Source organism: Eleginops maclovinus, chromosome 20, assembly GCF_036324505.1.
Source record: "Eleginops maclovinus isolate JMC-PN-2008 ecotype Puerto Natales chromosome 20, JC_Emac_rtc_rv5, whole genome shotgun sequence".
In the NCBI taxonomy this organism is placed as follows: Eukaryota; Metazoa; Chordata; class Actinopteri; order Perciformes; family Eleginopidae; genus Eleginops; species Eleginops maclovinus.
In genome coordinates, this window is record NC_086368.1 from 15,034,753 (window position 1) to 15,047,003 (window position 12,251).

At 41.0% G+C, this 12,251-nt stretch overlaps 1 protein-coding gene across 1 annotated transcript in view; it reads right to left on the reverse strand.

Moving 5' to 3' along the window:
• Nucleotides 1-12,251, reverse strand: part of col7a1 (collagen, type VII, alpha 1) — a 56,260-nt gene that overhangs the window by 30,287 nt on the left and 13,722 nt on the right. Inside the window, exons 15-56 of the mRNA XM_063911810.1 lie at nt 11,978-12,103; nt 11,728-11,874; nt 11,207-11,329; nt 10,748-11,014; nt 10,462-10,605; nt 10,207-10,335; nt 9,896-10,042; nt 9,390-9,521; nt 9,145-9,294; nt 8,923-9,059; nt 8,706-8,832; nt 8,459-8,602; nt 7,942-8,111; nt 7,669-7,710; nt 7,505-7,531; nt 7,367-7,411; nt 7,146-7,265; nt 6,992-7,063; nt 6,610-6,645; nt 6,472-6,525; nt 6,214-6,288; nt 5,690-5,803; nt 4,667-4,693; nt 4,509-4,562; nt 4,327-4,398; nt 4,184-4,243; nt 3,752-3,787; nt 3,626-3,670; nt 3,150-3,185; nt 2,995-3,039; nt 2,828-2,863; nt 2,652-2,687; nt 2,487-2,519; nt 2,320-2,391; nt 2,144-2,200; nt 1,910-1,945; nt 1,740-1,820; nt 810-845; nt 636-680; nt 452-523; nt 269-313; nt 149-184 (exon numbers count right to left, since the gene is read on the reverse strand). Coding sequence (XP_063767880.1) covers nt 149-184; nt 269-313; nt 452-523; nt 636-680; nt 810-845; nt 1,740-1,820; nt 1,910-1,945; nt 2,144-2,200; nt 2,320-2,391; nt 2,487-2,519; nt 2,652-2,687; nt 2,828-2,863; nt 2,995-3,039; nt 3,150-3,185; nt 3,626-3,670; nt 3,752-3,787; nt 4,184-4,243; nt 4,327-4,398; nt 4,509-4,562; nt 4,667-4,693; nt 5,690-5,803; nt 6,214-6,288; nt 6,472-6,525; nt 6,610-6,645; nt 6,992-7,063; nt 7,146-7,265; nt 7,367-7,411; nt 7,505-7,531; nt 7,669-7,710; nt 7,942-8,111; nt 8,459-8,602; nt 8,706-8,832; nt 8,923-9,059; nt 9,145-9,294; nt 9,390-9,521; nt 9,896-10,042; nt 10,207-10,335; nt 10,462-10,605; nt 10,748-11,014; nt 11,207-11,329; nt 11,728-11,874; nt 11,978-12,103 — 3,488 coding nt within the window. The remainder of the gene's footprint in view (nt 1-148; nt 185-268; nt 314-451; nt 524-635; nt 681-809; nt 846-1,739; nt 1,821-1,909; nt 1,946-2,143; nt 2,201-2,319; nt 2,392-2,486; nt 2,520-2,651; nt 2,688-2,827; nt 2,864-2,994; nt 3,040-3,149; nt 3,186-3,625; nt 3,671-3,751; nt 3,788-4,183; nt 4,244-4,326; nt 4,399-4,508; nt 4,563-4,666; nt 4,694-5,689; nt 5,804-6,213; nt 6,289-6,471; nt 6,526-6,609; nt 6,646-6,991; nt 7,064-7,145; nt 7,266-7,366; nt 7,412-7,504; nt 7,532-7,668; nt 7,711-7,941; nt 8,112-8,458; nt 8,603-8,705; nt 8,833-8,922; nt 9,060-9,144; nt 9,295-9,389; nt 9,522-9,895; nt 10,043-10,206; nt 10,336-10,461; nt 10,606-10,747; nt 11,015-11,206; nt 11,330-11,727; nt 11,875-11,977; nt 12,104-12,251) is intronic.

Here is a 12,251-nt window from a genome sequence, read left to right on the forward strand (position 1 = left end):
TCAGAATTGTGTTTAAGGAAGTTTCAAAAGTATGAAGATGTTGCATACTGTAGTTACTAACTCTAGTTTGTTTTAATTCAAAATGGTTGATTAATCATCATTAGGGTTCATTTTGTTTTAAGCATACAGTAGAGTGTGATAAACTCACCACTTTTCCTGGTGGTCCTGGAGGTCCTTGGGGACCCTTGAAGAAGAGAGTGAAATATGTAAATTTGCCTATAGTAAATAAAATATCATATTAATAAAAAAAATAAAGCCAACAACAAACCAGTTGTCCTTTCTCTCCTCTCAGTCCCGCAGGTCCAGGGCTGCCCTATGATCGAACACAGATCAATAAATATGCAGCTGACCTTCCTTAGCGCTTCCTTAACATCTCTCAAGGCTTTAGTGAAAAAGCACACGAGCGTATTGAAAAGCTTTCTGTATGATGAAACATGAATGTTTGCCTCACATTTCGTCCAGACTCTCCTGGGTCTCCGATGTCTCCTTTTTCTCCTGGTCGTCCGGACTGACCAGCCAATCCCTGAGGGGGTCAATTCAACATGTCAACTGAACTTCCCTTTGATGTACCATGTTAGTTTAAAGTTCTTCAATGAAAACTCGACTCTAAAATGTGTCAAAGACACTTGTCCTACCCTCAGTCCTCTTTCACCCGCCTTCCCTGGAAGTCCAGATTCCCCCTGACGAAAAGCAAGTTTAACAAAACATTTGCAGTGACTGGAAAATAATCACCTTTATGAATAAACACACACTTTTTATGCAGAGTGGATGTCAAGATGTTGTCATCATCAAGAGAAAAATGTACTTACAGGTGTGCCTTCATCCCCCTTTTCTCCTCTTTCTCCCTTTAAAAAAAAAACAATGAAATAGTTTGTTCATTTTAACGGAGGCACCTTAATGGTAGTACATTTATAAATCCACAAGAGAAACTGAGTAAAGGGTTCGCGAACATAGCACAACAATTAAATTACCCCTCAATAAACTGTTTTTACCTCTAAAATGGCATCATTACAAGACAAGCATGTTGGAGGAAGAAAGCAGCAATCTGATCTTTGATTAAATTGTTGAGAAAAACATGCAATAACAAGAACAACAAGTGCTTGGCTTTGTTATTACAATAATACAATGTAACGTTTAGCTATGTAAAGGAAACCCCTAAAAGGTCATGATACCATGATAAGATCATCCTTGCTGCAACTAACAATTCTTTTAACAATTGATTAATTTAACGTGTTCTTTATTATTTGTTGTAAATCATATCAAATACCCTGAATATATTCTAAAATGACTTTTTTGTGGTTTTATGCCTCAGCCAAATGGTCAGGTTGCAGTTCACATCCATGTCTGTCCAAAATGTTATCACTTCCTCATTTTAGCCTGTTAAACAATTTTGTGTAATTGTCATCATTTGTATATGAATTGTCGAGGGAAGGACGTCAAACCTATAATCTCTGAAAAATAAATTCTAATCACTTCATCTTTGGGTCAAAGTGGACATATGGCCAAATTTGAAGAAATTCCCTCAAAGCTTTCCTGAGATATCACGCTCATTAGAATGGGATAGATGGACCGACAACCTCACATTAGAGAGCTGGAACAAAAAAAATACTTCTATATTCTGTTAAAAAATATATTTAACAATTAGTCTATTTGCAGTAATTACTACCGAGCCATAATTCCTACTGTATTGTTTTACTGTTTCTCAGCTACGATATGATTGTGGCATACACCACTCTCACCTCTTTCCCGGGAAGGCCAGGTTTTCCAGGGATTCCTGGTCGCCCATTCTCCCCATTCTCTCCCGGTTCTGCTGGATCTCCCTAAATGACAGTTGAAAGACCATTTTGACAATCAAATACAGCAAGAATAAACAGAAAGTCTTAAAACGCGCACATAAAACACCTCTCACCTTGGCACCCGGCCTTCCACTGAGACCAGGAATTCCCTGCGGGCAGAGCACACGTTTTATGTATTTTCAGTTGCAGTGATTTTGAGGCATGATTTGCACTGACAGGTGGCACAAGGGAATGTTTCATAAATAATAGATGTTATAGTCAGGAATATATCACAGCAGCCGTAAACATTATGTGCCATTTGTTGTTCTCATGAAAGGGAGCTTACGATACTTCCGCTGTGAACTTACTCTATCTCCCGGCTCTCCTTTAACTCCAACAGCTGACCCTCCTGAACCTGAAGACCCCTAACAAAATGAAACAGGAAAAAATGTAATTTGGACTGATGTCAGAAAATAAGCCTTTTTTTTTTAAAGCATCATCATCATCATCATCATCATCATCATCATCATCCCCTGGTTCTCACTTTCTCTCCTTTCTGTCCATAATCTCCTTTTTCACCCCTCGCCCCGTCAGAGCCAGACAGGCCTCGGTCCCCCTGTTGGAGGACAGCAAAGGTAAGGAAACCCATCAGAGTGAAGGAACAGCGACATGTTAAGTTTAAATGATTTTACAATAACAACATTTGATTACCTGTTCCCCTTTCTTTCCTGGCAAACCTGGAGCCTGCATGATTTAAATTATACAATAAGGAGTCAAGGTCACAGACAAAGACTGACATAGACATTAGGGGAATATCGATATGAAAGGACAGATAGATTATTATATGTAATTTTTCTCCGTTATCTGATAACTCACACTTCTGCCAGGCTCTCCACGTGCGCCTTCATTTCCCTGGGAACAGACAGGTTCAGTACTTCTTCATCATTGCTTGGAAATTCATTAAATCAGATTATGAAATGTCCAGTGATGGAATCACGTTCCTATTGACCCGCTGCTTCTCGTATGAATACACTTAATTTGATCAGTCTCACCTTTTCTCCTGTGCCTCCAATGGGCCCTGGCAAACCCTGGCGACAAATGGAAAGATTAATTTATGAAACCATCTTTGCATTTAAAGCAGTCACACCATGCAGGAAATATGAAACAAAAAGGAACTCTGATGCCATTAGCCAATACAACATGGCAGTCTTTCACTCACTCTCAACCCTGTTGTTCCTGCGAGGCCCGGCTTCCCTGTGTCCCCCTGGAAGACAACAACATGATTCAAATAGCAGCACAAGACCGCTCTAAAGGATTTTAACAGGTAAACTAATTTATTTATAAAAAAAACGGGACCACTACTGCTCTACTCACCCTCTCCCCAGTTTCACCACTCGGTCCTCTCTCCCCCTGCAAAGAGACACATGTCCGGATTCATTAATTGTTTGCAAGTGAAATTACATCTTCTGTGACTGTAATTGCTTTTAACTAGGGTCTTTTCAGGTTTTGTTCTTGATCTCTTCTCTCTTCTTTGCTCTTACTTACAATGCCACGAATGTTTAGCTCGCTTTGCCATGGCGCTACTATGCAGAATGACAGACTTAAGAATCTTTCTCTTATTTTTATAAACAAGCTCTATTATTCTTATATGATCAATTGAATTCATGGTGGCATTTCCTTTATAAGAAAAATGGTGGGCACGGTCACCCCTTATTAATAATCAAATGACCTACCTGTGAATAAGGAACACAGTCATTTAATCTATAAAAACCCACACTATCACTCCACACACTCACACACATTTCAAACACATACATTCTTCACTGATTCACTCTCATCGAGGTACTCACCCTGTCTCCCTGTGTTCCAGTCTCACCTGGCTGTCCTCTGTCACCCTATCAATATGGAAAGAGTGAGAGAGGTCTTTCTTCTATTTTAAGCTTACAGGATAAGTGAATTTCTTATCGTTATCTTACCTTGCCTCCAATTTCTCCTGGAGGCCCACGGGGACCCTGGAAGACAAGAGAAAAATGCTTGACCTTAAATGTATTATTTTTATAAGGAGTTTATGTTTCACTGCATATGACCCAAGATAGTTCAGTGATAGTTGGTGGAAAGTAGGGCCATGGTCTACATCAGTTTGAAAGGTCATAGCCACCATGTGGCCTTTTTAAAAGCAGCTGATACCTTTGCTCCAGCAAATTTCACACAAATAATTCTTGTACAAACTTTTGAAGTCATCTAATTTATGTATTAGCTGTGACATTGTCTTTTTTGTGGTTGTGGTGTGTATGAGAAGGATTTTGGAGGTGTAGCACAGGTATGGGTGTCAGGTTTTTCTAGTTCTTTACTCTGTCCAAAACCGGACTCATCATCATGACATCAGCCAACAATTGTGTTCAACCTACCCGGTCCCCAGGCTCTCCTTGCCTGCCTTGAGGTCCAACCTTTCCATCACCACCGTCTCCCTGAAAAGCAACCATAAGCAATTACTCTGGGTTCAACACCTCACATGCTCAAACACTCATTCACTGAATCAATATGCAGCTACCTTGTCTCCTTTGCTGCCCTGTGGTCCTGGTAGCCCTCTAAGACCCGGAGTCCCCGCAGCTGCTGGAGTACCCTGATAAAAAAATGCAATTAGTTAATGCAAAATACCCACACATGCAAACATTCAGAGTTCATCTGCAAACCTAACATGTCAGCACATAGGCAGTGATTGACAGCGCTTACTGGTGAGCCCTTCTCGCCCTTCACGGCCAACCCACTGCCGACTCCTGGAGGTCCCTGTCAGCAAAGACAGATAAGAGCTGAGAATCATTATGTTCGGGTGCTCCGTGGGATACTTCTGCATTGAGAGGACAAGCAGGTGATAATGTGGTGGGACTCACCCTATCTCCTGTACTGCCCCGGTCTCCCTACAGAAAGAGGGAGACGGAGGAAGAAAAACAGGGTGCTTGAACATTGTTGTTAGGAAATGTATCAAACTAATAAAAGAAAATCTAGATTTATGACATAATAAATAATTGTTGAGGCTTTATTTTTATTACTGAGGAATTAAAACACCTGTAATATTTAGCTATGAGTGACAATCAATACTCCTAATCATATTAAACAGTGGGATTCACATCAGTTTCCAGAGAATCTGTCTAATACAATCAGTATTGTCTCAAATCACTAATATTATTATACTTTTTTCGATTTAGTGAGAACTATATAAAGTAAGGTCCTTAAGTGGTCCTTTTCCATACATTTATATCAGAAAAAAGTTATAAAACCATGCATTAGAAATTGTATTGTGTAACAAAAGTACTCCTAAAATCTCAACATTCCTGGCACATATAGTAAATGCTTGAGCTTCAAACAAAGAAATATGCAAGGGCTCAATGCTGCCACCATGTGCATGAGTTTGACAACAACAGTCTCATCTTGGAGCCGTGGAATAAGCCAGAATACTCCACTGAGAATTCATTATGATCTAAAAAATGTCTAGAGAAAATCTGAAATTTACAGAATTTGGAGATGCATGCACTTATAAAATCACATCTGTTACTTCAACAATCTGGATATAGACTACTTGGGAAACATAATTTTAGATCTTTCACTGGTTTAATACAACAAATCAATCATTTGAAATCCTGTTTCAATTATTATCACATTAGTAAAATTAAGTAGGCCGGCTACAAACACAGCTCGTTCGTATGTCACCCCAAAATGCCAAAGGGGTGACAGCAGTCAATGATCTGACATTGGTAAACACCGCTTCATTAGGACAGAAGATGAGAACGGCCATATCAAAGACAGTCTGTGTGCTTTGATTTGTTACAGCATCATGAGCTAATATTTTCAGAATAAAGTCTTAAAGAGCTGAATTAAACTACAGATACTTTCAGGGGGCAGTGGGTGAGGCTAACCTTGATAGAGAGTCCTGGTGTTCCTGGTAAACCTGGTCGACCGTCCTGAGCAGGTGTTCCAGGAACACCGGGCGCACCTTTGCTCCCGTCGCTGCCTGTCTGGCCTGGAGTACCCTTTGTACACAACACAAACAATGGTTAGAAGCAGAAAATACTTAATACCGCAACAACAGCTACACCAAGGCTTTGTAGAAGAGGGTTTTGGTTGGAGGGGTAATTTAGGATAAATATGGCCATACAAAGCCCATTTAGGATAAAATTTAAGGACAGAAAAAACTTTATTCATTGACTGCATGTTAAAAAGGGTAAGCTAAAACATATCGTATCACGTCCAGATAGGACACGTTAAAACCTATTAACATATAGACAAATTACAGAATTGAAGCTAGAATAAAATAAGCAGTAGGTTCTTGATGGTGATGACGGAATCAAGGTTAAACAAATAGATATAAAGATATTTTTTGGAAACAAGGACTAACTGTTCCTTTTTGTCTGGATCAGAGTACCAACAGTTTGTTTCTTACCGGTATTCCTGGAATGCCTGGCTCTCCTTTCCTCCCTGGAAGACCCCCCCCAGATATAGCTGAGCCTGGTTCTCCCTGAAGCATCAGCACAGCACCGTTAACACACACACACACACAAACACACACACTTGGCACATTACTTTGTTCTCTGTGTTTTTCAAATTGGCACAAATAAATATGTTTATGCGATTCAATTAATATGACAAAATCTTAGTAAGTTGGGTCTGGAAAAAGGATAAAAATGTTCGCTCAGCTCACCCTTTCACCTTTTGAGCCCTTTGGTCCTAGCGGCCCAGTCCCACCTATTTGACCCTACAACAAGAGAAAAAGCGCTGTAGTAATAATATTCAAATATAAACTTTACAACTTTGCAGCTCAGGAGAACGAGGTACTCACTGGATCTCCTCGTATACCAGGTATGCCCTGCGAACCCTGCAGACACGAAAACAACATCATTTTGTTACCTATACACCAGACCTCAGACAAGGTTTTGAAAATGGTGATGCCTTACCCCGTTCATTTAATTGCTTTTAGTTTATGAGATCATAATTAAATTATTTTAACCCAAAGATGAACAATTGAGCCAAAGTAGCCTCATATTGCTGTTTGAGATCACTTCAGACTTCACCAAATACACAGAAAAGATCTGTCTTATTAAGACATTAAAATTCCCCCAAAACTATCAAACTAAATACTTAACTACTATCTGTTGAACCCAATCGCACACATATAGGCTATTCTGTGTTATTTTCTTTTAACCAACATGATATTTACTCACTGGCAGCCCTCCACTTCCGGGGGAACCTGGTCGTCCCGGCAACCCTGGACTCCCATCAATTCCTGGAAAACCCTGATCAGGAAACAGATCGCTCGTTACTGTTTTCCTCACTGGGAAGTTTGTAAAGCTTTTTAATAACATCAGCTGTACTCACTCTCTCTCCCTTTTCTCCTTTCACCCCACCTGAGGGGTCAACAGTGATCGTTTGACCTGGGGGACCTGGGCGTCCTTCAGGGCCTCTGGGGCCTTCCCTGCCAGGCAGACCATCACGACCCTAAACCAAACACACACACACACATGTTCACAACATTAGTGTGAAAATTTAAATAAATCAGGGGAATGCTTTTAAGAGGCAACCGTTAATAAGTTACTCACAGGATCTCCCTTGCGTCCATCGGTACCATCTCTGCCTCTTTCACCCTGTGGAGTCAAATAAAAACATTACATTTTAAAAGCTGAAAATACAAATTAAAAGTAAAGTGGTAAAACTTATATTAAATATCTGCTACGTACCGTCTCCCCAGGATATCCCCTCTCACCCTAAAGTAAATTAAAAAGTTTACATTTAGAAATCATACAGTGGGGAAGAGGAGTCACAAAATCTTTCAAAGATGTTTCTAGTCCAATAAACTAATTATGACACGTTTTTACATGAAAGTACAGTTAAGAGGACTCACCTGAGGGCACTGAACGGTACACTGCTCTGGACCTGGACCTACCTAAACAAGGAGAGAAAAATAAGGCTGAAATGAGAGTGTCTTTATAAAATCTTCATTTATAACTGTATTTAGATTCCATGGTATTTCCATCAAAGTTACAAAATACCATGAACAGCATTGGTTGGAACCTGTGTCCAACTGTTACAAAAGAGTTAATATATTGTATTTACACAATATTGGGAAAATGTGTTGAGAACCACAAAACATATTTCTTTCCATGTTTCTTCTTACATCTGGTATTCTGGCAATACCACAGAGCAAGTCTGCTAGGTCAGTGTGTAGGGTGTCCAACTGTGCTGCATTACGGGTGTAAAGGATGTTCTGGGTGCTGCCGTCCGTCACGGCCCGACGCAGCTCCTCTGTGTTTGCCTGGTCTATACCTACAGCTAACACTGTCACACCTAAACAGACACAGGGGAAAGAGGAACACTTTTGAATTTGTATGTCTAATATAAAAAGAAGCGTTGTCATTGTAGAGTGTTTTTTACATATAATGTAGTTCAGATGAAACATGTACAAAAAATAGATTAATGTTTTTCAGGATTTACTATCTAGAGGGGACATCTGTCACAGGGCTAGTATTTGTTTTCTTAATTTACATTTTTAAGTCAAGTTTCATACTACATTTTCCAGATATAACCAACTACAGTGATCGGTTGGGTGCAGGTGGTCACATCCCTCCAGGTAAAACAAACGCTACATTTCATTCACAGATGACTGCATAGTATCTTATTCTTGGTCCTCTCACCTGTAGCCCTAAGACCGAGGGCTGCCAGAGTCAGATTGTCAGCTGAGTTTCTGTCAGCAATGACGACAACAGCGCCAGGGACCCTGGGTCTCCGTCCAGCTGAGGGGGTGAGAAGGTATTGCCTGGTGTACGTCACTGCCTCACCTGCAGAGGGAGACAAATCATATCACAACTCCCAACACACACATACACACATACCAAGCAGTATGTACAGAAAAAGACATCAAACCGAGAGAAAAATACTGACCAATGTTGTTTCCTGGGGTTTCATCAAACGGTGTGGACTGGATCTCTTGAAGAAGTGTGTCAGACCTCCCATGGCGATTAAGCAGGAACCATGTTTTGGGTCTGTAGCCATATAATACAACTCCCACCTGAAACAGGTAGAAAATATCTAAAATATTGGCAGCAGATGCAGGTGTTTTCTCCACTGCCTGTTTTAAGATTTATTTCGAGAGCAGTACCTGAGAGTCACGGGCTCCGATAGTATAGAGCGACCCTGCTGCACTTGCAAGGAGTTCACGCAGAGGTCTCGCGAGGCTAATGCGATCAGTAGATGCCGGAACCACAAACACCACATCCAGACGTCCACCCACACACACTGTGAAAAAAGAATGTTATAGAGGTAAGTAATGTTTTGAAAATGTGTCATTGAGTACATGAAACAGGATGAATTGCTTTGTTACCTGGGCGTTCATCTAAAGAGCTCTCAGTTCCCAATCCTTCTGCAAAAGTGGGCTGCACGGTGAAACGATAACGACGACCCAATCGCAGCCCAGTCACCTGGTAGAAGTTAGACCCAGCAGGGAGCGAAACAGACAAGCCTGGACCAATATCTGAGAGATGTGAACAATTATAATGACAGGACTGTAGAGCAGGCAGAGTCTTAAAGAAATTAATTATAATGCTTATATATAGTACAATGTTTCACCTGTTTCCTCTCTCCAGCGTAGAATATATCCTGTGGCGCCAGGAAGTGGACTCCAGCCAAGCCGCACTGAATCCCTGGTAACCTCCGCAACTCGTAAAGTTGTGGTACGCAATGAGGGGGAGGGGTTACCAGCTTTATACACGGATAGAGAGAAGCAGCATTTACATTTAAAGACATGTCAATAAATATATTTGTTGGAATCCAAGATTGACAAATGTATTAAACTATTGCAGACAGGACATACAGTATTTCCAGGCTTGACAGTGACTTTCAAGGTTTGACTAAATGACTAAATATTGGCAAACAACATTTCATATTAAACAAGATATTACTGAGGCCTAAAATGCTGTATATTATGTTTTAAAGCTATACTTTACTATATTAAGCACTGTTAAATTCATCCATTCTTTAAAAAAGTATGTTTCTTCTGTCTACACACTTTGGCGGGATATTTAAAGCCTTAAACATAATAAAATAATGTCCGAATAAAGGAAGACAGGACTCACGTGTGGTGACTCGGACAGACACGGGGGTTCCCTCTCTGTTTTGAACTAAAGCCAGGACCCGCACTTCATACTGGGCTCCGGGGTCCAACTGGTCTAAATCCACTGCTGTCACATCTCCTCCCACCACCTGACTCCTCTCTTCACCACCTACAGCAGCACATAGTCGCAAGAGTGAGTAGTGTAATACAGTCTGGCTATGGTAAATCACCCGCCACGAAAGAAAGCAACTTATTTCTTCAAGTGAAATTGCTGCTTTGTGAGATTTATATGGGATTTTAACACAAAAATAACATGTCAAGCTATAAATCTACCATCTGTTCTCCTCCAAGACACACGGTAAGATGTTGCTCCCTGCACACCAACCCAGGTGACTCGGACAACCTCTCCACGACCCTCCTGGACTTGCAGTGACGTCACAGTCCCAACCACAGACTCTGATTCTGGAGGTCAAAACAGGAAATATTTAGTCAGGTATTTTATTTTGTACTACATTACTCACAGCCAAGTTTCTCCCAAAAGACACTCTGGACAAAAGCAATAATATGCATTTGATGTCAGTGTGGTACCTGTTGTGAACCTCAGGATGGAAGGACTCCCCTCTCGAGAGCCGGTAAGTGAAGAAACTAATACACTGTATGCTGAATCCGACTGTAGTCCGTCAATGGTGTAAGAAGAGACATCAGCTGCCACGTTACGAGTTGTTTCAACCCCTGCAACATCAAAACATGGCAGAGAGATGAATATTTGTAAGTGTATGTCTTTCACTAACTAAAGAAACATAGGTATAACTAACATCATCTAAAAACTATGCTTTTACTTTTAATCAAATTGCCTTGACTTCATATTTTTTACCATCATCACTGCGCCAAGTGACCTTATAACCAGTTGCCCGGGAGGAACGGGACCATGCAATGCGTATTCCCTGAGATGTAACGTCAACAACGCGAAGGCCAGAGACCGATCCTCCGTTGGGATTAGTCCGACTAGTCAGTGAGACCACCTCTCCAACACGCTGGTCAACCACAGTTGCAACCCCAATTACCAGAGCCTCATCCGGCTTCAGGCCGTCTATGGTAAACGACGTGACCTCGGCCCCCAAACTACGGGACTGTTCTGCACCTGCAACGCAGAACCAAAAGGAATTAAAATGATGCACTAAAGCTGACGACTATGCACCGATATACTGTAAATAAGTCAGATTCTAAATCAGTTTTTTTAAAGAGTAATGACGAAATAAAGCTTTTGCTCTATCTTCAATTTGACCTTACAAATACAAATACACATTGAAAACATACATCATATCACACTTACTGTTGCCTTGCCTCCAGGTAACCCTGTATCCTGTTGCCCCAGAAGCACCTACCCAGGCTATTCGAAGTCTCCGACTGTTGGCGTTTGTCACTCTGAGGTTAGTCACTCTGCCAATACCTTGCTCTGAAATGAAAGGTGTACAAGTCCTCATGTGGCGAAATTCAATGTATTCACCTTTTTAAGAGCCTTTCACCTTCACCTTTAAAGCAAGTCGGAGGATTTTCTTCAAGTAACACAACAAGAAGGCAGCTACGGGCTTTTAAATGTACATTCATCTATATAACCGCAGATATATATAATACACTCATTTACAGTGTCTATGAACAGCATGGGCAAAGGTGTTGATAATAACAGATATTTCTAACATTTACAATGAACAGCAAAGAGATTTCAAAATACAGAATAGAAGGTTGATTACATTTATTCTGCATAAAATTACATTGGAGTTTTACAAATCTGCTTTTGGGCAGTTACAGGAGCATGGAAAAAGGATGAAGCAGCACGGTCACTGCATAACACACCTGGTTTGATGAAGACAGTGACTGGGTCTCCTTCGTTTTCTCCCACCAGTGCTGTGACACTGACCTCATTAGACACTCCCACCGTCAGGTCTCTGAGGTCCACGGTCGTCTGGTTTCCAGGGATAATCCGGATTTCCTCTGATCGCCCTGACATGACAAGAAAAACAAACACCAGTTTTACCAGTGCGGTTTTATTCATACTCAAGCACAAAAAAAAATCTTAATAATGAATTAAAATTAGCCAGTGTACCTTCTGTGTTAAGGATAATGATGCGGTACTGTGTGGCACCGGCTACACCAGTCCAGCCGAGTCGGACGGTACTGCCCAAGGACTCCACAACTCTCAGGTTGGAGACCCTTCCCACTGGCTGTTCCTCTGAAACAAAGAGAATTTGGGACTCTCAGGTAAAAATGTACTCTACTTTATTGTAGAGACAGAATAAAAACAGGGAGACGTGCAGCAAATGGTCCCGTGCCAGATTCGAACCCGGATCCTCCGCTTGGGACAACGTTTTATTACATGG